The sequence below is a fragment of the Dromiciops gliroides genome, chromosome 1 (assembly GCF_019393635.1).
Source record: "Dromiciops gliroides isolate mDroGli1 chromosome 1, mDroGli1.pri, whole genome shotgun sequence".
NCBI classification, from domain to species: domain Eukaryota; kingdom Metazoa; phylum Chordata; class Mammalia; order Microbiotheria; family Microbiotheriidae; genus Dromiciops; species Dromiciops gliroides.
In genome coordinates, this window is record NC_057861.1 from 679,654,543 (window position 1) to 679,679,275 (window position 24,733).

The 24,733-nt window shown below is 41.6% G+C and overlaps 1 protein-coding gene across 1 annotated transcript in view; it reads right to left on the reverse strand.

Moving 5' to 3' along the window:
* LOC122729916 (store-operated calcium entry regulator STIMATE) overlaps positions 1–21,968 on the reverse strand; it is a 71,450-nt gene extending 49,482 nt beyond the window's left edge. Inside the window, exon 1 of the mRNA XM_043969056.1 lies at positions 21,713–21,968. Within this exon, the coding sequence (XP_043824991.1) occupies positions 21,713–21,878 (166 nt within the window). The 5' untranslated portion in view covers positions 21,879–21,968. The remainder of the gene's footprint in view (positions 1–21,712) is intronic.
* Between the last annotated feature and the right edge of the window lie 2,765 nt (positions 21,969–24,733).

Here is a 24,733-nt window from a genome sequence, read left to right on the forward strand (position 1 = left end):
CATGTAGCTGGAAAATAATAAAATACTTTTATGAAAAAAAAAAAGAAAAAGAAAAGAGACGAGTCTTTAATAGGAAATTTAAAAGCAGGATGAGCAGTATGAGTTATTCTGCAACAAAGGCTCAGAGACAAAATTCCATGTTTGTTTTTTAATGTTAATGACCGCATTTCTCCTGCATATATACCAGATCTTTCTCAATGAACTCTATAAGCTATATTCATTGTGGGTAAAGGGTCCAGCACCTTGTTCAAAATGATCAATGCTACTTGCTTATGAATAGGAAGACTGCTTTTGGCATCTTCTAAATGGAATTTCAACAGCAATTTCCTTAGGCATCAGTAACCAACCCTACTGGATCCCAATCTCACTTTTAATTGATTTTTGACTTCCTCATTCCCTTTACCAAGTCAACAGTGTCATAGTAACCAGGAAGGAACAATAATGCAGGCCAAGAACAGCAGGAAAGAAAATAATGTTAAACTAGGAACTCACATTGAAGGAAGGAAAACAAACAAACAAAAAACCCACACTTTTCTCCACTGATTCAGTCTTGGCCAGATGTCTTTATTCATAGTATTTGTTCCCTTCCCTCCAAGTCTCTAATCACCTGGGGAAAATTAAAGCCCCAAAGTAGAATCAATTACATCCAACAGTTTCCAGAACTCAAATGAGGAAACCATTATTTCCTGCCAAGCCAAATTCCACCTGCCCTACTGAGCCCCAGCAGGAGTCTAAAAATGTAGGTTCCCTATCACAATGCAATGCTAATATAACTTAATTATTACCATCATACAGTTATAGTGTGTTTCATTCTTAGAAAATAAGATCAGGTCCAGAAAAAATCTCAGAGATCAAGTTTCTTTCATTTTACAGATAGATAAACTGAGATGCTGAGAAGTCAAGGGCTTTGCCTAAAGTCATATAAGGAGCGAAACTCCAAATTAGGAGCAAAGCTTGGACTCATGCCCCAAGTCTCCTGGCTTCTGGTTGTCAATCAGGTATTCTTTCTACTTCAGGACAGCTTTTCAAAACACTTTAACATCAATTATCTCATCTGAGCTTCACAACCCTGTAAAACTGACAGGCCAAGATTATTCTCATTTTAGAGGTGAGGAAGTGACTTGCCTAAGGCCACACGACTTGTTAGTAGCAAAGCCTAATTAGTGTTCTTTCTTTTCAATATTTTACTGTTGCCTTTTGTCTTTCAGCTCCTGTTTTTACCACATTATATTGTTTTTCTGTTAAAACAAACCATGTCTCAGCACTAGTATAACAATAAATTGTCACATAGCATATCCAACCACAAACATTTATGAAGTGACTACCATGTGAAGAACACTATGGTATAGATGTCAGGATACAAAGTTCATTCCTCCATTTGTAAAGTGAGATGCCTGACAATCTCTAAGCTTTTTTCCCAGATCTTATTCTCTTCTCAGAAAGAAGAACCACCAATCATAGGGTCATGTTAGCATGTGACGACATTCTTGGACTCCTGTTGGGCCTCAGTAGGATAGAGTCCCTTTTCACAAATATCTCAGAGTCTAGTAGAGGACAAAGACCCAATATAATGATTCTACGCACGACATGTTAAATGCATTAAGTTTGCAAAATAAGAGGTTTGAATAGAAAGGACTCAAGGGGTGAGAGGTAGGAGGGAATCAAGCAAGACTTCACTGATGAGACGGTTTTGAGAAGGCTTTAAAGGGATTCAACAAGCAGAGGAAAAGCACAACAGACCAAACAGCTGGCTACTCTGAGCAACACAGAGCACTGCTGTGCTCAGGTGTGCTGACTGGCCCTCCTCTTCATACAGCTAAGCAAGCCAGCTCTTCTGGGTACACATCATTCTGTGCAGAGCAGTCCTTACCTGTCCAGATCTCATTCTTAGAGGCATCATGTTTCATTGGAAAATAATTTTACCAGTAATATCATCCTCCCTCCTTAAACCCTTCTCTTTTTCCAGCTTTCCCACTGGTGGTAAGGGTTCCACTATCTTCCCAGTCACCAAAGTACAGAGCCTTTGTGTCATCCTCAACACCTCACTCTCATACACCCCATATATCCAGTCTATTGTCAAATCTTGGGGTTTTTACCTTTGAATTGTCTCTCCTCTATATCCTTCTGTCTACTCACATGGATCCTTAAACCTTCTTACTGGACTACTGTAATAACTTTCTAATTGGCCCCCTACCTCAAGTTTTTCCTCACTCCAATCCATCTTCTATTCAGCTGCCAGTGATCCTTCTAAAGCTCAGGAATGACAACATCAAGGCCCTCCCCTCCTTATTTCATAAACTCAATGGTCCTCTCTTATTTCTAGGATCAAATGAAAAATACTGTGTTTGGCACTTACAGCTCTCTCTTTAAAACCTGGCTGCAGGGGCAGCTAGGTGGTGCAGTGGATAAAGCACCAGCCCTGGATTCAGGAGTACCTGAGTTCAAATCCAGCCTCAGACACTTGACACTTACTAGCTGTGTGACCCTGGGCAAGTCACTTAACCCTCATTGCCCTGCAAAAAAACCAAAAACCTGGATGCAGTTTTCTTTCTTGTCTTCATACGCTTGACTCCTTCCATATACTCCATAACCCAGCTACACACTGGAGACCATGGGCTCTTCCTTTTACATCACACTAGACCTCCATACTCCATGCAATAAGTACTGGTTATCCTTCATGCCTGGCATGGTCTCCCTTACCACAGTACCTGGCACACAGTAAGTGCTAAATAAATGCACGTTCTCTTTCTTCTTCACTCCTTACCTCCAACTCCTAGCAGTTTCCCTGGCTTTCTTTGAGATTCAGCTCAACTCCCACATTCTGTAGAGGATGTGCCCAATCACCACCGCTGCTCTGCCTCCCCCCCCACCCCATCCTTCCTTACTGCTAGTCCTTTCCTCTACAACTACCTTTGGTTTATACTGTATATATCTTATATGTACACAGTAATTAATATGTTGTCTCTACCATTAGAATGTGATCTCCTTGAGAGCAGGGACCATTTTTGTTTTTCTTTGTATCCCCAGCGCTTAGCATACAGTGCTTAAAAAATGTTTAACTGACTGACTGACCATGCAAGGTACTCTGTGAGGTACTAGAGATACAAACAGCAAATACTCCTGACCTCAAGAAACTTACATTCTACTGACTATGTAAATAAATAAGTATATTATATAAGGTAATTTGAAGAGGGAGTGAATGCATGTTGCTGGTAGGATAAGGGATGGTTTTATGGAAGATGTGACATCTCAGTGGAGCCTTGAATTCAATTTTCAGTTCAATTCAAGCAATATTTACAGAGCACTTACTATGTGTCTGGCACTGTGCTAAGCCCTGGGGATACAAAGAAGAAAAAGAAAAACAATCTTTGTCTTCAAGGAACTTACAATCTAATGGAGAAGACGACACACAAAAGGAAACTGAAAAGTCGAGGGAGGGAACATACTCAGGGGAAGCTGGCACAGGGGCATAATGTTACCTGAAGAGGAAACCAAGCAGAGGTGATGATGGAAAATATAGAGTTACCTGGAAAGTTGAGCCCTCTATAAAGGAGCATATTATTTCTCCCTCCAGCCCTCCAAAGGGGAGAGGCACCTAAAGGGTTCAAGAAGGTTTTGAGTATCAAAAGATGAATCAATCTGCATGGCAGAGAGATTGTGGGGGAATCAGCTCTTCCTGGGGTGGGTATAGAGTGGAAAACAAGCAGAGCCTTCCTTGAAGAAAGACAAGGGTACTGAGAAGCAAAGGGAGATTCCATTCCAAGCCTTATAGTGATGAAGACGGTGCCTTCAAATGAAAAAGCAAAGTTTGGAGGACAGCCAAGTTGGGGGTAATGATAAAGATAAATCAGTTCTCTGTTCATTATACTGAGTTTGAGATGCCTATGAGATAGCTAGACAAAGATGTTTGGCAAGTAGTAGAGGATGTGAAAATGGTGCTCAGGTAAGAGTCCAGAGCTGGTTACTTGAACTGGAGTTATTTGGATGGATGAACAGAATACAAATTTAACAAATGCCTACTATGTGCCAGGCACTGTGCTAAATATTTTACAAATATTATCTAATTTGGGGGCAGCTAGGTGGTGCAGTGGATAAAGCACCAGCCCTGGATTCAGGAGGACCTGAATTCAAATCCGGCCTCAGACACTTGACACTAGCTGTGTGACCCTGGGCAAGTCACTTAACCCTCACTGCCCCACAAAACCAAAAAAACCCCAAACAAATATTATCTCATTTGATCCTCATGCTATTATTATCCCCACTTTACAGTTGAGGAAACCGAGGCAGAGAAGGATTAAGTGATTTTCCTGGAGTCACACAGCTAGTCTGAAAGTCAAACAGAATTCATTTCTATCCACTGTGACACCTAGCTGCCTCTGTAGAGATGATACATTAATTCATGGGCAACAGATGAAACCACTAAGGGATAGAATATATAGAGAAAAGAGTTTTGTGGGACATCCACACTGTGGAATAGGAAGAAGAAAAGGAGCTGTATAATGATTGAGCAAAAACTTAGAAGGAATAGTCAGATAGGCAGGAGAGAGTGGTACATTTCTATGGGAAGACAGAGAGCCACGAGGAGTGAATGTGAGTATAATTCATTATACGTGCAAGACCTGAAATTTTGCTATTTCAGAAACTCCTCAGTGACAATAACACCAAATAAGAAAGAATCGTGTTTTTGTTGTTGTTTTTAATACATGCACATTAAAATTTGCTTCATGCACCCCATAGCAACCTCTCCATTTATTAATTCTGCACAAGTGAAGATGTAACAAAACTTACCTCAAACAAGTTACTTTTACTTGAACTAAAGTGTTTTCTAACACTTTATCATCAGGAGAACACAGGAGAAAGATTCCAGTAACAGTGTAAGGCAAGGATCTAGCATGGGGAAATAGAAAGAACGCTGTACCAGGAGTTCAAAAAACTGCATTCTAGACCGCCCAGGGCCAGGATTCCCAGCTATACCCACTACCTGTGTAAGCTTGGGCAAGTCCCTGGGCTTCAGTTCTCTTGTCTATAAAAATTAGAGGACATATAAGGTTCCCTGTAGATCTAAAAATTTTAAAGTATTATCACCTGAGCCACAGCACCTTTGATTAAGTCCTTGGGAGCAATCAGAAGCCAGATTATCTTCCCCCTCCCCCTCCCAAAGCACTCATAACTTGTCAACAGAAAACTATCTTGACATTACATAATGTTCTGATTAGGCTTCTTTAAAGGTCAGGAAAGAGCCACTTTAAGTGCTGCTATAAAGTCACCTATGGCTGTGTACAGCAGGAACTTAAAAAAAAAAAAGGCACGGAGAGCAATCTGGACTGTGAGAGGATGACCAAGTATGGGGGTGGGGAGAACTTCAGTCTGAAATGTTAAACTTTACCAGACTGTGCCAACCCCAGCCAATTCTAGTCATAACATCTACTGGCACTCAGCCAGGTTCTGCTGCTTCTAGCATATCTCATTAATTCACAGTCCACAGAACGGTCATTTGTGAAACCACAAGTGCCACAGATGGGGCTCTATGTGCAAAAAGGTAGAAATAATGCTGTAAATTAGGGCTTATTTATATGACGATTGCATAATTACATAATTCAAACATAATGTTTGAATGCTCTTTAGCCAGTCTTAAAATATACTAATCCCCAATCAGTTAATCAGTAAGCATTTATTATGCTCCTGACTACCATTATGCTAGGTGCTAGGGACACAAAGACAAAACTGAAACAGTCCCTGTCCTCAAATAATGGGGGGACTCGTTTGGTCATTTCAGTCGTGTCTCTTTGTGACCCCATTTGGAATTTTCTTGACAGAGATACTGGAATGGTTTGCCATTTTCTTCTCCAGCTCATTTTAGAGATGAAGAAACTGAGGTATACAGGGTTAAGTGACTTGACCAGGGTCACACAGCTAATACATGTGTGAAGCCAGATTTGTACTCAGGAAAATGAGTCTTCTTGACTCCAGGCCCAGGCTTCTATTCACTGTGCCACCCAGCTAAATACCTCTACACTTGCCTAACAGTCCTGGACCAAAGACCTTGCTAACCCCTTCCATACACCCTCGCCCCCAGATGATCTACTCAACACTGGAATAATTCACTAAGCAGAGCTGACAAGTTTAAGGATTGGAGGCTGAATATATTACCAACCAGGACAGCCCTACCCTGACTCCCCTCTAGTCCAGGAATAATCAAATCAACATTACCATTGCTAATGTGAAATGTGATAATCTACTGACCTATTGCTCTACCTCACAGGGCTGCTGTGAGGATTAAATATGATAATATTTGTAAAGCACTTAGCACAGTGCCCCATTCAATACATTCTCCCATCCCCCAACTTCCAACTAAGAATCCCTGAGATTCTGGGGGGTCCTTTCCAAAGCTTCTTTCCTTTGCCACTACTCCCAAGCTCTCCTTCCTATGATCCTATCCCACTCTACCCTACTATTTCTCTGTTCCCTCTAGAACTGCCATTTTTATCCTTAACGAGCTGTCCTTTCTATTAGACCCGTGCTGTCTCTGTACATATTTTATGTTTTATTTTCTATGTACATATTGTTTCTCGCCCTGTTTCTGGAGGGACTACTTTCCTTTTATATTTGTGTTCCTAGCACCTAGCATACAGGGCCAGGCACAGAGTAGGTGCTTCATAAATGCTGGCTGAACTGAAGTACATATACATACTCTATACAAAGTAAACATGGGGTAACTTGGGGTGTGTGTGGGAGGAATAGCAGTAGACTCCACAAAGATCTTATGTCAGAAGTGGCATGAGCCAAGCTATGAAGGAAGCCAGAGATTCTAGGAGGCAGAGAGTAGCCTGTGCAAAGGCCCAAAGACAGTTGAGGAAATGGCCGGCATGGGGAGTGGGGAGCAGGCTCACTTCACTGGTGTTTAGAGAGCATCAGAGGGAATGTCACGGACTGCCAGCTTGGGAAAGGAAGCTGGAGCCAGACCGTAATAAACCTGCCGTACAGAGGGCTTGTGTTCTACCCTAGAGGCACGGGAGCCAATGGCATGTTGTAGTCAGGAGCGGGATATGATCAGTCAGACCCATGCTTTCTACCCAAGACTAGTAGAGTGATGTTCAAAAAGGAAACTGTTATATATTATTACACTTGATCCTCACAGCCGGTATATATACATATATCATACATGCCATACACATAATACATTCCACGTGTAATATGTACATATTAGGAATATAACATTATATTTATATATGATACAGGTATTGTCCCCATTTTATAGATGGAGAAACTAAGAAAAAAAAAGCTGAATGACTTTACTGAGGGGCAATTGAGTTAGAGCACAGAAGGTAGCCAAGTGTAGTGAAAAGTGCAGCTAATGAAGATTCAGACAATCTGAGCTGAGTCCTAGCTCCACTACTTACTAGCTATATGTAATCTTGAGAAGTCATTTCTCTTCCTTAACAAAGCACCCTCTTTATATTATATAGTGTTTTAAGGTTTAATGCACTTCCTAACCTATCCCTTCCTCCCTCACCTTTCCAGTCTTATTACAAACACCCTGTCCACCATGGATTCTGCAACCGAGTGACACTTCCCCCCTTGCTATTCCTCAAACAAGACACTTCCTATTTCAATTCCAGGCACTTTCCTTGGCTGTCCCCCAGGCCTGGAATGCCCTCCCTCCTATCTCCCCTTTTGGCTTCCCTTGCTTCCTTCAAGTCCACCTTCTATAATACCACCCTCTATAGGAAGCCTATCCCAATTTCCTTAATTCTAGTGCCTTCCCTGTATTGATTATTTCCTGGTCTGTACAGTTGTTTCCATGTTGTCTCTCCTATTAAACTTTGAGCTCTTTGAGGACAAGAACTATCTTTGCTTTTCTTTGTATCTCCAGTGCCTAGAACATAGCAGGTACTTAATAAATGCTTAATGACTGTTAAACAAAGTATTAATACACTGATAATAATGTATTTTCAAAGGCTCTGAACCTCTGTTTCCTCATTTGTAAAATAAGGGCAATAATCCCAAATCCTACCAAACTCACAGGGCTGTTGTGAGGATCAAATGAAATAATTTATGGAGGGGAGCAGCTAGGTGACACTGTGGAGAAAGCACCAGCCCTGGATTCAGGAAGACCTGAGTTCAAATCCAGCCTCAGATACTTGACACTTACTAGCTGTGTGATCCTGGGCAAGTCACTTAACCCTCACTGCCCCGCAAATAAATAAATAAATAAACAAACAAACAAACGAATGAATGAATGAATAATTTATGGAGGAAGTTTTATAAATTATAAGATACTATAGAAATATAGGAAGTGATTGTTATCTCCCACCGAAGTCCTGCTCTGATGCTTTACTAAAGGTTCCTAGTTCTCTGTGGTCTTAATTGGCATGGGGCAGAGGGCTTGATTAAAACAAATCAATTTATATATATATATATATATTCAAACCACTTTGATAGCATTTCATGGAAATACAAATAATTCACAGTAATGAAGAGAAAATTATTCTGATCTACTCCTTTAGCCAGTAATGGTCTTATAAGTTAATTGTTCATTTGAAACACAGCAAATACCTAAAAGTGTTCATCTGTATATCATTAATTATTCTATATTTTGAGTTTCCCCCTAATTTTAAAAAGGCCCATTTTCTCCCCTTATCTTCTTTCTATCCTAAGTTAAAGAAATTTTAGGAGAAATGCTGCAGAATAGGCAAAACTTTTCAAGCTAATAAATGATGCACGGTGTTTACGAAGGTGAGTCCCTGTAGGATTCCCTGGGAAATTCCAAAGGGCAGTAATTTGATTGGTAGGGATATTGATGGCAGTAAGTGATAATGTTTTTTGAAGAAAGCTGGGCAGAGACCTGTATTAAGGTACCTTGTAATAGGTACTGGACGGTGATGAAGCTGTTTCCCAACCCAGACTTCCCCTCAAAGGCTAATTCATGCTACTTCTATACTCTAAATTTATCAATGGAGTGTCCTAACTTCAATTTCCAAACTGCTCCCAGGGAAGATGTGTTACAGAAATGGAGCTGGTAAAAGAAATATAATCTTCAGCATTTTCATTTTCACATCAGAAACACGGTCCATCAACCTCTGGCCATTAACCAGGACTATAAACTGTGTGAAGGCAGAGTCCTATGAACTTGATCAATTTCTCCTGAAAGATGGAAACAACCAGCACTCAGAAGACAATAATTGGTAGGCAGAAATGGGATTCTTCATCTCCAAACTTATACCATTAACATGCTACTATCCTGATTCAGCTATCACAGTCTTATCTATCCTCTTTATGTTCAAAGGAAGAGGACAATTTGGAGAACCAGCTGAGTGTTTCTGCTCAGCACACACTGACATATTTTGTTCACAGTAGGACATAAGAACAAGAAGCATTCTCTTTGCTTCAAACATGAATTCCCAAAAAGTACGGATGGGTCTGTTGCTTTTACTCTCTGATCCCAACAGAATTACACCAAGGAAAGATTTTTTTCTTCACCATTCTAGAAACTAATACACTTGATAAGGTACTGCAATTCTAGCAGGTAAATGGCAGAAACTTAAACACCTGCCATCCCCTTTCCAGGAGTAGTCTGTGAAATGAAAATTACAGCATGAAATATTAAAGGAAAAGTTTGCTTCTAAACACCAAAAAAGTAATTTTCTAACTATTTCAGCCCAGAATGTAGGCTATATGAGGCAAAAGGGGAAAAAAATTTCCTCTGCATTCTTTGGACCTGCAGTACAAACACTCAGCAAGCCAAAACATATATTCCCTAACACTTCTCTTTGGAAGCTGGGTTCTAGACCAGTATTGGAGATTGTTCTGCACTCTGGATCACCTGTACTCCAAACCTTTCTAGGGCCCCAACTCATTCCCCATTATGCAGTTATTCTAGATCTTGTTCCTCAATGCAGTCTGCTCTTCAACCAGCAAAACAAAGGCACTGATGAAGTTCAGGGCCCGTAAGCTGACAACTCTGAAAAGCATAACTTCCATAAATTAAGTCAGAGGCCCAAACTTGCAGATCTCCCCAAAGGAACAAAGAGATTATAGGTAGATTATAGGTAAAAGTATGCATTTGTGTAGTAACTGCCTCAGGCAGCTCTATTCATCAATGCTGCTGGAAACCTCCACATTATATTTCTTGGAAGCACTGTGTGACAGAATTTCACAGTACAAGCACTGAAGGTCATCAATTAAGTACAACGACAAGTCCTGTACTAGGGACAACAATAACGTAAGAAATGAAACCATCTCATTATTAAAAATATGGAAACAGCAGGAAGAAGGGGAAGGTATCATGTTTGTCTCACCCGTAAAACAAGCTTGGTGAAAGAATGGACAAACCCATCCAGTATCTTTGTCAAGAAAACCCCCAAATGGGGTCACAAAGAGTTGGCCGCGACTGAAAAACGATTAAATAACAACAGTGCCAAGCACTGTGCTAAGTCCTGAGTATACCAACAAAAGCAGACAGTCTGTTCTCCAGGACTATTCTAACAGAGGAAGACCAGACATCTAAGGAGACAAGGGCTAGAGGGAGGACTGCTTTGGTGTGGAAAGTTACAGTGGTGAACAGAACCATAAGGGAGTAGACTGACATGCCTTTTCCAATGGTAATATTAATTTGACCCTAGTTCCAGAACTGGAAGACAGGGGTTTGGGTTGACTGAAGTTGAAGAAATAGATTGGGAATGAAAGAAAAAGCACGACTAGGACTACCTGAAATAGTGAGCCACACAAAGCATGCATCAAATCAGCAAAGGCCCATGAGGAAGGTCTGGAGATAGATCTCTACTGTAAACAAATCTCTGTAATATATACCCTTAAAGTCCATTGTAAACAGGTAATTCATTTCCAGGCAGATCCTGGAAATCTTTTTTTTTTTTTTTTTGCAGGGCAATGGGGGTTAAGTGACTTGCCCAGGGTCATACAGCTAGTAAGTGTCAAGTGTCTGAGGCCAGATTTGAACTCAGGTCCTCCTGAATCCAGGGCCAGTGCTCTATCCACTGTGCCACCTAGCTGCCCCCTATCATTGTCATCTCAAAACTGAAGTATGAAAAATTAATCAAATCTAGATTCTGATTCTTTTACTGCCTACAATGCAACTTTAAGAGGCAGCATCATTAATATTAACAAATAGTGTTGGGGGCAGCTAGGTGGCGCAGTGGATAGAGCACCCGCCCTGGAGTCTGGAGGACGTGAGTTCAAATCCAGCCTCAGACACTTGACACTTACTAGCTGTGTAACCTTGGGCAAGTCACTTAACCCTCATTGCCCAACTTTCAAAAAAACAAAAAAACCCAAAAAACCAAACAGTTTCTACATAGCGCTTTGAGATTTGCAAAGCACTTTACATATATGATCTCATGTCTCCTATGTCATGAACCTCACAATGACATGAGTTTCCCCATTCTATAGAGGAAACTGAGATACACAGAGGTTAAATGACTGGCCTGTGGTCAGTCATGGTTTGAAGCCAGATACCAAGGAGGCAGAACAAGTTAAGGCTGCACTTAAGAGTCAGGGGAAGCTGGGTGTCAATTCTGCCCTACACTGATTAGAGGTGTACAGAGGGTGAATTCCCCTAACCTCTCTGAGCCTCAGCTCCCTCATCAGTACCCGTCTCACTAGATTCTGTAAAGTTTCAATGAGATCATTCTGATAGAGTCCTTTGCAGTCTTTTTAATGAAATATACATGTCAGCTGTTAGTGTTACTGTCAGTTGTTCCTGCTTCATTCTTCCATGTGCTCCCTACTCAAAAGACCTGGAATGTTTTTCATTGGTGGAACTAAATTACAGGTTCCCCTTTCTGAGAGCAGATTCATAAGACTTTAGCCCTAGAACATAGAGGACATACTACTGATGTAGGGGGTGGGTTTGATTAAGTTGAATCAAATTGATCAAATTGGCATCCCAAAGAATTACAAGACTCAGTGACTCAGTTTCCCAAGTTTTAGTGAAATACTATGCTGACCACAGGGAGAATCACCCAAAGGTGTCTCAAACAGGGGGAAGAAAGATGGTTATATTTATAGTAAGAAAAAGTAGGTTATCTCCTCATTATCTTAATCTCCTTGTGGGAGGTTCATGGGAGGTCTTATCCTAATTTGGACTTCACTGGGTCCTAAGACAACCCCCAAGGTGTGTACCTTTTTCCTTGGAGGTGTGTTTTTGGGATTTACCCAACATAAGGTGAACCTAAGGACACATTTGGCCTTTTCTGTGCATGTTCCTAAAGACATGTTTAAACGTGTCAGACCCAAAGGGTCTCTGTGTTCATGATATATATCTCTTTACTTAAGATCTGGTTTCCAGGTGTCTGGTCATCTAGGAATATTAATGGCTATTAATGATGAATGATGTAGGAGGTTAAAAAAAGGGTTAACAGAAAAACCTAAGACCCAAGCTTTAATTTAGATATTATAATGAGTAGGACAGGCCCTCCCCTGTACCTCCCCAAGGTGGAGATGATTATAATGAGACTGATAATCAATTTATCCATACTATAAATATAACTGTCTTTCCTTTCACTATTCGAAAGATAACTTTCCACTATTCTGGTTCTCTCCCTGTGGTCACCCACAGTATTGCAATAAAACTTGGGAAACTGAGTCACTGAGTCTTGTAATTCTTTTGGGACGACTCACAATCAATTTGACCCCTAAATTCTATCCCACCTCAGTTAATAGTCCCTAGTTACTGTCTCTGTTGATGGTGAGGGTCGATAGGGACAAACCCTCTTAGTTACTGTAAGAACACAAACCTAAGTTTCTGTTAACCCTTTTAGGTACTATTAATGAGGACTCAAGCCTCAGTTTATGTGTTAACACCTTTTTACCTCCTCCATCACTGCTACATAACCACAGATTTTTCAACCAAAATAGCTATTTAAAAGAATTAGAAAACACTAGCTAATTTCAATGGCCTATCATTTTAGCAATACCCATAATTGAGTCCAGATCCCCTCTAGCACATCAATTAGAAACATATGACCAAATACAATATAAAGACAACAAAAAGAAAAATCCTTGTAAGAAAATCACCTAAAATGAAGGAGGAAGAGGAAGTTCCAAAATGATGAATAAATATTATGGGGTAAAAGGACCAAGGAGAGGACACTTAAGTAAAAAAACAAAGTAAACCAAAACGACCCAGCAAGAACCCTAGAAACGAAATTTGCTCTACTCTAAGAATGCTTGGAGTAGTTTTATTTTAGTTTTCGTATTCGCAGAATACAGCAAAGTACCTGTAGTGCTTAATAAATATTTACTGATTGATTAATAAACTCTTTCCACTGCAACTAGGGTCTCACTAGGGACTGAGCTGGGACAACTGTACTTTTATCTTCTCTTGCCAATATCCCAGTCAGTGCACCCACCTCCCAGCCAATTTGAAACTATGTTTATACTCCTCCCAATACAACTTCTCCCTGCCCCTAGGTCCCAGGCCTCTAACAAAAGAACTTCCACCTTTTGTTGCCTGGAACCAGTAGCACCAACAGGGGTCATTCCCCACCTCCTCCAATTATAGTTAACCTAAGCCACTACGTGCAATCTTCCCCAATTAGAATATAAATTCCTTGAGGGTAAGGACTATCTTGATTTTTGTATTAGTATCCCCAGTGCTTAGCAGTATTTGGTATATAGTAAGCACTTAAAAATGCTTTTTCATTTCTGTTTTTAGTAAAGTAAATAAAGGAAGAGGTAGCCTGGCACATAAGAAAGAGCACAGGATATATAGAAAATAAATACAAAATTACAAGGAGCTAGGGGAATCAGGAAAAGAATCTTGAAAGATGTAGCACTTGAACTAAACCTTCCAAGAGGTACAGGTGAAATGGGGATGGTGCATGCAAAAGCTCAAAGGCAAGAAGATGGAAGAATGAGTACCTGCAGTTAAAAAAATGAGGAAAGGGCAGCTAGGAGGTGCAGTGGATAAAGCAACGGCCCTGGATTCAGGAGGACCTGAGTTCAAATCCGGCCTCAGACACTTGACACTAGCTGTGTGACCCTGGGCAAGTCACTTAACCCAAATTGCCTCACCAAAAAAAAAAAAAAAAAAAAAAAAGGAAAAACCCCATCAAACTAACAAACCTTCAAATAGGAAAAATGGAATTTTTGAAAAATACAAGGAAAAATAAAATTATAAAGTTTTTAAAAAACTGTTAGATACTTCTTTTCTAATGATAAAGGAAAACCAAATTACCACAATAATAAAATTTTTAAAAGAATTTAAAAGAAAGGCCTCCAGCACCAATTACCCATTATGCAGATACCCCATTATGGGACAGGTAGACTGCCAGGAAGATTCCTCTTCCCAAACTCAGACATATATTAGCTGTATGACCCTGTGCAAGTCACTTAACCCTGTTTGTCTCAGTTCCTCATCTGTAAAATGAGCTGGAGAAGGAATGGCAAACCACTCCAGTATCTTTGCCAAGAAAACCCCCAAAGGGGTTACAAAGAGTGGGACATGACTGAAAAATGACTCAACAGCCACAGAAGTTTTACTCAACTTGCCAAAAGAAACTTCATTATCTTCTCATCCCCAACACTGGGATCACCCCTTGCCCAGGACAGGCCCAGTTCCTCGTCTCTTTTCTAACCTCCCTATTTCTGTAAAGGGTAGCACCATTTTTCTAGTCACCCAGATTCACAACTCTTACCCCCACCCCAGTATATAATCAGTTGCCAGTTGTCACAAAATTTCTCATCTGTCAAACTACTACCATACTAGTTCAGGTCCTTATCACTTATGATCTTGCCACTTTTGTAAGATATTTAATTGATGCCTCTGTAATCCATCCTAGACACAGTTGCCAAATTGATCTATTTCTTTTTTTTTTTAAATTTTTTTTGGGGAGGCAATTGGGGTTAAGTGACTTGCCCAGGGTCACACAGCTAGTACGTGTTAAGTGTCTGAGACTGGATTTGAACTCAGGTCCTCCTGAATCCGGGGCCAGTGCTCTATCCACTGTGCTACCTAGCTGCCCAAATTGATCTATTTCTAAAACAGACCTAAGTCATTCCCTGGTTTAAGAAGTGTCAGTGGCTCCCTATTACCTCCAGGAGAACATACAAACTCCCCTGTTTGACTTTGAAAGTCCTTAACTGCCCTGGCTCCAGTTTACCTTTGCAGGCTTGCTGTACACCACTGTACTTCATACATTCTGTGCTCTCCCTGTATGGCCCTATCTGTTGCACCCTGTCCGTGGATCCCACCTCTGTGGGATCTTGGTGTGCTTTTGCCCAGCCTTAGTCACTGATGCCTGGAGTGCAATACCTCCCTTCAGCATCTCTGGATCCTCTACTTTGTTCAGCGTTTAGGTCAATTCTTTGTTGCCTCTGTCCTTACATGCAATACCATTTCCTATAAACACTTCTCCCAGTTTTCAGTACTACCTCCAATTACTTTGTACATATTTTGTACCTAATTATCTAAGTGCTGCTGCCCACGCCCAGCAGATGTAACTGCCTTGAGAAAGACTTGATTTTTTTTTTTTTTTTGGCTCTGCACTGCCAGAGTCTGGAGCATAGGCAGGTCTTGGGGCTCTACTGTCCTGATTGACGATTGCCTCAGTAGCCCCCTTTGTCTATGTCCAGGCTCCAGGTGCTCAAAAGCCAAGTATTCGTTTAGAAACACTTCAATCATCACATATTTATCAAGCACCTAGTATGAGCCAAGTGTTGGGGATACAAATATAAAAATGAGCCAGTAGAGAAGTTTAAATTCTAGTAGGGGAAGGAAGGGGAGATAAGAATGTTCCCCTGCCCCCCCCAAATAATATGTTTCCAAATAAGTAAGTACAAGGTATACAAGAAATAAATACGTAATCATTAGGAGTGGCAGGGGGAAACTAACAAATAAAGAAATCAGGAAAGATATCTTAAAAGAAGTGGTATATGAGCTGAGTCTTGAAGGGAGCCAAAAAGTTCCAAGAGGTGAAGGTGAGAAAGGAGAGTTTTCCTGGAATGAGGAACAGTATGTACAAAGGTGTAAAGGTGGGAGATGGAAGATAAAGTATATGAGAAAGCAAGACCTTAGCTTTTTTTTGTATCTGAAGCACTTAAAACAATACCTGACCCATAGTAGTCGATTAATAAATGCTTATTGACTGATTGATTTGTTACAAGGGAAGGTTTTCTTTTTTCTTGAGGGTATGGGAGGAAGAAGAGTAGTAATTGTGATAGAAAATGTAAAGCAATAGAAAAAGGAAGAAAAGAGTGTCAATTTTTTTTTAAAGCACAAAAGGATGTTTGGAAGGGGAGAATGGTGTAACTACTATGTTAAATTTGAATTATACAAAATTAATAAACTATGTAGTGGGAAAAAGGGAAACTATATATTTGAAAATCAGTTTCATATACTATTCCTTTTTTGTTCTTTGTATATTGAAATGTTCACTGATGTATGAGGCAAAACAGGGTTAATAGAAAAATTCAAGACCCAAGCTCTAATTCAGATATTAGCTCTAAAAGGAAGTCAGACCCCAGTTAATGGATAACTTATGCTAGGTTCTTGTACCCACAGAAATCAGTGTCCATAACGGAAACTGAGGGAGAGAGGCCATGATGACCTTAGACTAAAATGACAGTCTATAGAAATTCTAAAGAAAAATGATTATATTTTGAAACTAGCCATGGGAATCAGAAAGAAACATGCACAGAAAAGGCCAAATTTGTTCCCAGATTCACCTTATGATGTGTAAACCCCCAAAACACACCTCCACTGAAAAAGGTACCCACCTCAGGGGTTGGCTTAGGATCCCAGGAACTCCAAATTAGGATAAGCCCTCCCTTGTAACACCCCTAGGTAGAGAATATTCTAATGAGTAGGACAGGCCCTCCCTTGTACCTCCCCAAGGTGGGGATTATTATAATGAAACTGATTATCAATTTATCCTTACTATAAATATAACTGTCTTTCCTTTCCTTATTGGAGAGATACCTTTCCACTTTTCCGGTTCTCTCCTTGTGGTCACTCACAGTATTGCAATAAAACTTGGGAAACTGAGTCACTGAGTCTTCCATCCCACATCATTCACGTTTGTTATGTTTAAGTTCCTAATAAAAAGGGAAATTTATTTTTAAACAAAGACTTTCCCAAGAGGTCTGTTAAATGTCTGGAAGGTAGGAATCTTTAAAGGGATGGACTGTGTCCATTTTGAAAATCTTTGTATTCCTAGCACCTATATCAGTGCTTTTATATATAGCAAATGCTTAATGAATGCTTTCTAAATTAATCTTAGCAGAATCCTGGCTACCAACCCACCTAAAGCTCCTTGCCTACAAACCCTGAAAGCTACTCTGTGTTTTTTTTAGTCTCTCTTCCCAGAGAAGCTACAATATCTACATATATTCGAACTCCCTGCTCCTCCTAAAACCACCCTACTATCCTCTCCTCACCTCCCATCCCCAAGCAAGGCCTAGAATTTTTTTTGCGGAAAGGCTCAGAACATTCAGCCTTATAGAGGTCTCTGTTCTCTCACAGCAATAGAGACTGGGAAAATCCTATGGTCCCAATATTTAGGTGTGAATAACACGGGCTGTAAAGGATGCCCACTAGTCTGGATTCAGGTACCCTGAAGGTACTCCCTCTCCCTATCCCGCCTTCTTTCTGCTTTGCTTGATCCATGTAAACCTCACTGTTCTGACATGCTTTCCCTCCTGGATTGGCAAACTCTTGTTCAAATTTCCTGGTTGTTTTGCATGACTGTTCAAGGTTACGTTACTGGACAAAGTTTCTGCTCCTAACCCTCTGAAACCCATAGCATAGAACCTGTTTCCAAGTTCCCTTTACATGAGTAGTTTTAGTAAAGTCAAATCTAAAACAAACCAAGAATCTCTTTGAAGTTCCGTCCTTACAGATAAACTCTTGGGGTCACAAGTAGGCCTAATAAATGAGTCCAAAAGGGGCTTAAAGGGGAACAAAAGGCAATATTAGAAGAAAGAGCACTAGATTTTTAGTCAGAAAACCTGGGTTCAAATCCAAACTCTGCCAATTACCAGCTGTGTAACCTCTGGCAAGTCTCAACTCCTAGTACTTTGCCTTCCTCACCTGTAAAATAAATATAATATCCTCACTACCTTCCTGAGAATGTTGTTATAAAACTTGATGCATAGGGATAAGAACTGGACCTGTGATTTCATCAGTACAGGGAACTTCTTGTCAACCTGAAACACAAGTGTGACCTTAGGATCCAAGAAGATAATGAAAAGCATTTTATAAACCATAAAGGGTTATAAAATGTTTTAAAGTTTTTAAAATACTAGCTGGAGAGGACTATATGAATTCAAGTTATTATTATCAATTAGTCTATGAGCTCCTTGAAAGCAAAGCTTGCATTTATTGAATCTTTTTCAGCATCAAACACTGTTCTTTGCACATTTAATAAAAATTTATTGGGGGAAGCTAGATGGCGCAGTAGATAAAGCACTGGCCCTGGATTCAGGAGGACCTGAGTTTAAATCCGACCTCAGACACTTGACACTTACTAGCTATGTGACCCTGGGCAAGTCACTTAACCCTCATTGCCCTGCAAAAACATAAAATAAAATAAAAATATATCTTCAAAAAACATTTATTGAAAAGACTTAGAGGGGGCGGCGGCTAGGTGGCACAGTGGATAAAGCACTGGCCCTGGAGTCAGGAGTACCTGAGTTCAAATCCGACCTCAGACACTTAACACTTACTAGCTGTGTGACCCTGGACAAGTCATTTAACCCCAATTGCCTCACTTAAAAAAAAAAAAAGAATTAGAACACTATCCCTAAGAACCCACTGGTGTATTCAAGTCTCTCTGTCCCCCATCTTTTCAACTGGAAGCAATTCTGCTCACAATTATATTTCCTTCACTATAACACAAGCACCAGGCTCCATGGAATAAATTCCAGGACTGTCAGGATCAGTGAAGTTGACAAAAACAAGTAAGGTCAGGCTAAGAAATACCAGGTTAGAAACCAAAGCAAACATCAAGGCTCTAGTTCCCTTTAAATAGATATTAATGGCCAAAGTGGAGGGAAGGATGAGAGTGTCATGGGGAATTCCTTCATGATCTCTTTTTTTTTCTTCATAAATATAATCTTAAAGAAGCCTATATGTGGTCTGTGTTTCTGAGTCAGTCACATTTAGCTAAATCAACACAAATCACTACTGTGGATACAAGTGGGTATTTGTCCAACAAGAAAAACAATAAGGCACGGTGCAAGTGGAAAGGAAAGAAGGTGATGGATGAGCACCCAAGTCAGGGCGCTTGTTGCTCAGCCTCTGTAAGTCTTGCAAAAATAAGAAAGTACCCTAGAGTAGGGACCCTGAAGACAAAGAACTGGAAACTCCCAGCACTAGATGAGAGGTTGGATTAGATGATCTCTAATGTCAGTTCATTTCTGACCCTCTGGGATCCAATTTAACAAACATGCAAAGCAAAAATTCCAGCAGCCAGGCTGCTGAAACAAAGACCTTACTAAACACAGAAATACACAGCTAAGCATTTCCCAACAGATAAGAGGTCAACGAACATAAACAAATAGTTCCCAAAAGAATTGGAAAGTGTTCACAACTACCTGATACAATGTTCTAAATCACAAATACTAAAAGAAATTCAACTCAATACATCCGGATGGTTTCACTTCATATCCTGAAAACTGGCAAAGATGATGAAAAATGGCGATAGTCAATGTTGGCGGGGTTGTGGAATGATAGACATATTAATACATTGTTGATGGAGCTGTGATATGGTACAAGCATTCTGGAAAGAAATTTGGAATTACGCAAAACAAATGACTAAAATGTTTTACCCTTTGAACCAGAAATTTAATTACTGGGCTAATATCCTAACAAAGCCAGTGGTAAGAATAAAGTCTCCAAATATACCAACATGTTTATAGGAGCACTTCTTACAATAGCAAAGAATTGGAAACAAAGTAGATGCCCATTGATTGAGTGATGGTTAAACAAACTGTGGTATATGAATATAATGGAGTATTACTGTGATATAAGAAATGATGTATGTGATGAATACAGAGAAGCATGGAGAGACCTATATGAACTGATGCAGAATGAAGTAAGGGCCAAGAAAACAATATGCACAGTAACTACAACAATATGAATGGACAAAATATCACAAGCAAATGCAGCAAAATTGTAAAATTCAAGTGGGAATTGAATGAAGAAATATAAGAGAATGCCCCCAACCCACCCATTGGTGGAGGTGATGTGTAGTTTGAAAATATATAGTGGGAAGTCCACAAGTGTTGAATATCGCAGGTGTTTTGGGGTTTTTTCAATGCATCGATGGTTGTACTGATTTCTTTCTCTCTCTCTCTCTCTCTCAACCCCCCCCCCAAAAAAAAACCTATTTGTTATAAGAGATAGTCCTCTGGTAGGGAATCAATAAATCAACAATAAATCAATAAAAACAAAATGGGGGAGAATACATGGCTAGGGAGCAATGAGAATACAGTCTGAGACTCCAATGACTCGCACTTCAAATGAATTACTACCCTTTTCGTTCTCCCTCCCTCCCTTGGCCAACACAGAGGTCTCCATTCCACCAGTAAAGTCATTTTGAGGGAATGATGCTTCCTCACATTTGCCAGGTGCAGGCTGAGGGATCCCTAACAACGCTACTCCCCGCCCCCCCCATACAATCAGAAAGTCAATGAAGCACTGGCTTCCTGTACCTTTAACAAAAAACAAAAAAAAAGAAAAGAAGAGGACGGGGTAAACTCCTACACACAACCAAAAGGAAAGAAAAACAAAAATAAAACTCTACCCCACCTTCCCCAAGGCAAAGTTGATGACTAAGCAAAGTTTCCAGCTTTCCAGGAAGACCATCTGCTGTTTCCCTGTTTTACTTCTGGCTTTCTCAAGGGTAGGCTCCTCTATGACTTAGGAAACATGATTTCAGAAGTCCCCTCCCTGCCCTCAACCTCAACCTCAGCTTGTGGAGAGGGGAAGGTGAAGGAAAGAAGTGAAGGTAAGGATGGGAAAGGAACTGGGAAGGCCTGAAATTTAATTGGAAAAGTTAAATACAGGGAGAAGGGGTGGATCTCTAAAGAGTGATGGGCATTCGAGCACAAAGACAGAAAGTTGTCACATTCCTGGGAATCCAGTGAATAATCATCACGGGGGGGGGGTGTGTGTGGGGGGGAGATAGGAGATAGTTTGTGTGAAGGGGGAGGGGGGTGTAAACGTATAGAGTAAAAGGTCCACTATGGAGTAGGGCTGAAATGTGCCACCAAAATGGGCGTCTAGACCCTTGATCCTGAGATGAGAGGTCTCAGTTGCTGCAGTTTGGAGAGGCTGCTCAGACACCTATGGAAAGTTGTTGCATGAAGATGGAACTACCCATGGGGACGATCTCCAGCAAACAGGCTGAGGGTTACGGAATCTAGATCTCGGGGACAGATAGGAAATGAGGAAGATGCCAGAGGTCAGCAGGCATAAGGAGGAGGGGTTGCAGGGGGCGTCCCGGTTCGGTGGCTCGTGGGGAGGACGAGGCACCTCAGGGATGCGGGGCTCCGTGGGTGGGTGGGGTCAGTTTTGACCGCCGTTTGGGGGCTCCCACGCTGCAAGGGATGGAGAACGTCTTATTAGAGATTCTCGAGGGTCTCACCCCAGGGGCGTGGCAGCCTCGGCCCCCCCCCTCCGTCTAGGGGGGCCCTTGGCGGAGGAGGGGAGGCAGCAGCACGCGGTCCCCGGCCCCCGCCCGCCGTCACTCACGCATTAAGGTGCTGAAGGCCACGACTCCGAGCAGCCCCTGCAGGAAGATGCCGAAGCTGTCCATGAAGGCGCCGTTCTCACAGCCCCGCTCGCCGGCCCCGGCCGAGGCCGTGGGGGGCGGCCCACCCGTCAGCCCGCGGCTCGCGTTGCCGGCGGAGCCCTGCATGGCGGAGCTGGCCAGATAAAGGGACGGGTGCCCCGGCCCAGTCCAAGCCGGCCCGGCTTCTCCTCCCCGAGCCGCCGCCAGCTCGGAGCCCCCGAGCCCCGGGAGCCGGCCACCTCAGCCCGGCCTCTCGGCCCGGCTCCGCTGCGTGCCGCGCGTCACCGCCGACGTCTGAGATCACTGGCCTCTGATTGGAGCAATCGTGCCCAGGGGGCGGTGCGCGGCTTCCTCCTCCTCCCCACAGTGGGAGGGAGGCTTCGGGGCGGGGCTTGGAGCCCTGGCGGGTCAAGCTCTGGGCGGGGTGGGCGCAGTCAGGTGTGAGCAGAGCAAGCCTAAGGATGCTGAGGGCAGAAGGACCAGGGGTCAGTGTCTAAACTAAGGGTCTGTTCGACTCTGCCTGGTTTTGATTTTGGGTTTTTTGGTACTTTCATATTGGAAGGATTTATTAAGTGCCTACTTCGGGCCAGGCACTGTCCTAACATTAAACACCCTTTCTTTTTAGATAAATCTACTGAAAACATTTCGGGTTTCAAATTTCAAAGGCTCTTATAAAGTTATAGAGGCCAAATCTAGGTTTCCACTCCCACTCTCTTGAGAACCATGCAAAAAGAAAACCAAGTCAGTTAACACTTGTCAATTTACCCACCCCCCCTCCAAGTCTCTTCTGGCCATGTCGTCTTACCTGTCCTCTTGCCTAATAAATCAACCCTTAGTCAAAATAGCCTCAATCCTTCCAACTCTCTGCCATTTTCTCAGTCTATCACTCTCCCTTCCCCCAACCCCCTTTTCCTACAATATTCACTTTAGCACCAAAGACCCTTCCATTACACTTCCATTATCCTTATGCCACACAGCCCTGTAAATCTCATCTGGCCAGTATCTTTGTGGGTGTCTGGCACATGTGCAGACCACATCACATTACCTGATACAAACTTTCCAAGTGGTGGGATACTAAGCTTGCTTGCTTCAAGAAAAATACTGATGTGTAAAGGAAGTGCCATGGGGAGACTGTGGATGGCATTCAGAAGGGTTTATCAGCATTAGACACTACACCTTTTCTGAGTCTATCTCTTTTTGGAGACTCTGATTAACTTTTTTTTTTTTGGTGAAGCAATTGGGGTTAAGTGACTTGCCCAGGATCACACAGCTAGTACATGTCAAGGGTCTGAGGCCAGATTTGAACTCAGGTCCTCCTGAATCCAGGGCCAGTGCTCTATCCACTGCGCCACCTAGCTGCCCCTCTCATTGACTCTTTAAGGATAAAGGCTTTCTCTCCTCTGAGACCATGTGGCAACTGAGAAAAAGGCCTCAGTCCTTGGCTTCTACATTGGTTATTTTCTGTTCTAGGTTGAAGAAGTGGAATATCCTTGACCTTTTGAATTTGAAAGTTCCAGAGAGTACCCAGTGTTCCAGAACCTAGCTTTCAGACTAGCATCAATGTTTTGAGGAGGAAGGACTGACCTTTGGGGACTCAGACTAGTACTCATAGAAGCAAAGCCACATTTGGATATAAACTTGGTAAGACCAATCATGCTGTGTAGGAACTAAACTAGGTGCTTCAAGTGTAACAGGGGTGTGACATGCACAGATTGCCTTTCATGGTGTCTCCTCACATGGACACTTTGGGTAGGCTGCTTCTGGGAGAGTTGAGAGGAGATGGAATGTTAGTCCCTTGGAGAATATATGGGACATGAGCAGACATTGTGTAAATAGTTCCAATATGCTAATCACATGTTTAGGAGGCAGCTCATTTAACTGCCTGCATAGCCAAAACTGGGGGCATTTTCAAAAAGCTTTTAGACACTTTGAATCAATCTCTTTGGTTTTACTCTGGGTGGATTTCATCGATTCCTTCACACTGAGTGATAGACAGTGTTATAAAGGGGAGAAACCTTGGGGCCTTCTTCCCATTGAGACCTCATACCTCCAAGAAATGAACCTCAGTCCTTAGTGTCTGCTTTGTTTCAGATATTCTGGAACCTTTGATATTGCGAGTTGTGAAAGGTCAGGAGACTAAGCATCTGGGACATCCAGTGTCCAGGTTTTGCAGTTAGTTTAGCACTGATGACCCTGTCCATTGTGAGTTGTAACAAGGACTCATCTGGGAGTGACTGCATTTGGATGTGTTTGGTGGGACCAATGCTATATGGAATTGAGCCAACTTGTGCCTACTTCCCCCAGAGACTTCAGGTGGTATAGATAAGGTATACTCCTTATTACTTCAAATAAATTGTCCTTTTATAAAAACTCATTGATATGAAGTAGTTAAATGGAACTGAGGCCTAGTTACTAGCATCTAAGAGATGGGAGAACACACAGCTGGTAGGACTCTAGCCATGGCGACAGAGAAGAGAATCCTTTACTCTTCAAGGTTACTCCCTGAACCCTGAAGGGCTTATGTAGCCAATCTAGCTTTGGAGGAGGGAGTCAGAATATACTTGCTGCACAAGATAAATGTTAGCTGAATTGGACTGAAGGTCCAATATATGAACGCACTATAGTTTTACTAGGCATGAGGGCTGCATTTATTCTATAACAAATACCATCTCTAGGGAAATAGGACCCTCGTCCCATTTCAAGAATAGGTACTATGAATAGTGATTGTATATAAATGAAATTTACTCTTCATAAAGCTTTGCTGGTTAATATGAATGTTAATTGAATGATATCTTAAAGATTCGGTGAAAGCAGTAAACTGCTTTCAGTTAATTATAAAATTTGCACATCTCCACAATTAATGATGAACAAATACAAAAAGTAATATGCAATGGTTGTTTATCTTAGAAAAGAAATTTTAGGTTGATTTAATTACTGTTTTTAAGGCAGAATGTGGTGGAAAGAGAGCTAGGTTTGCAATC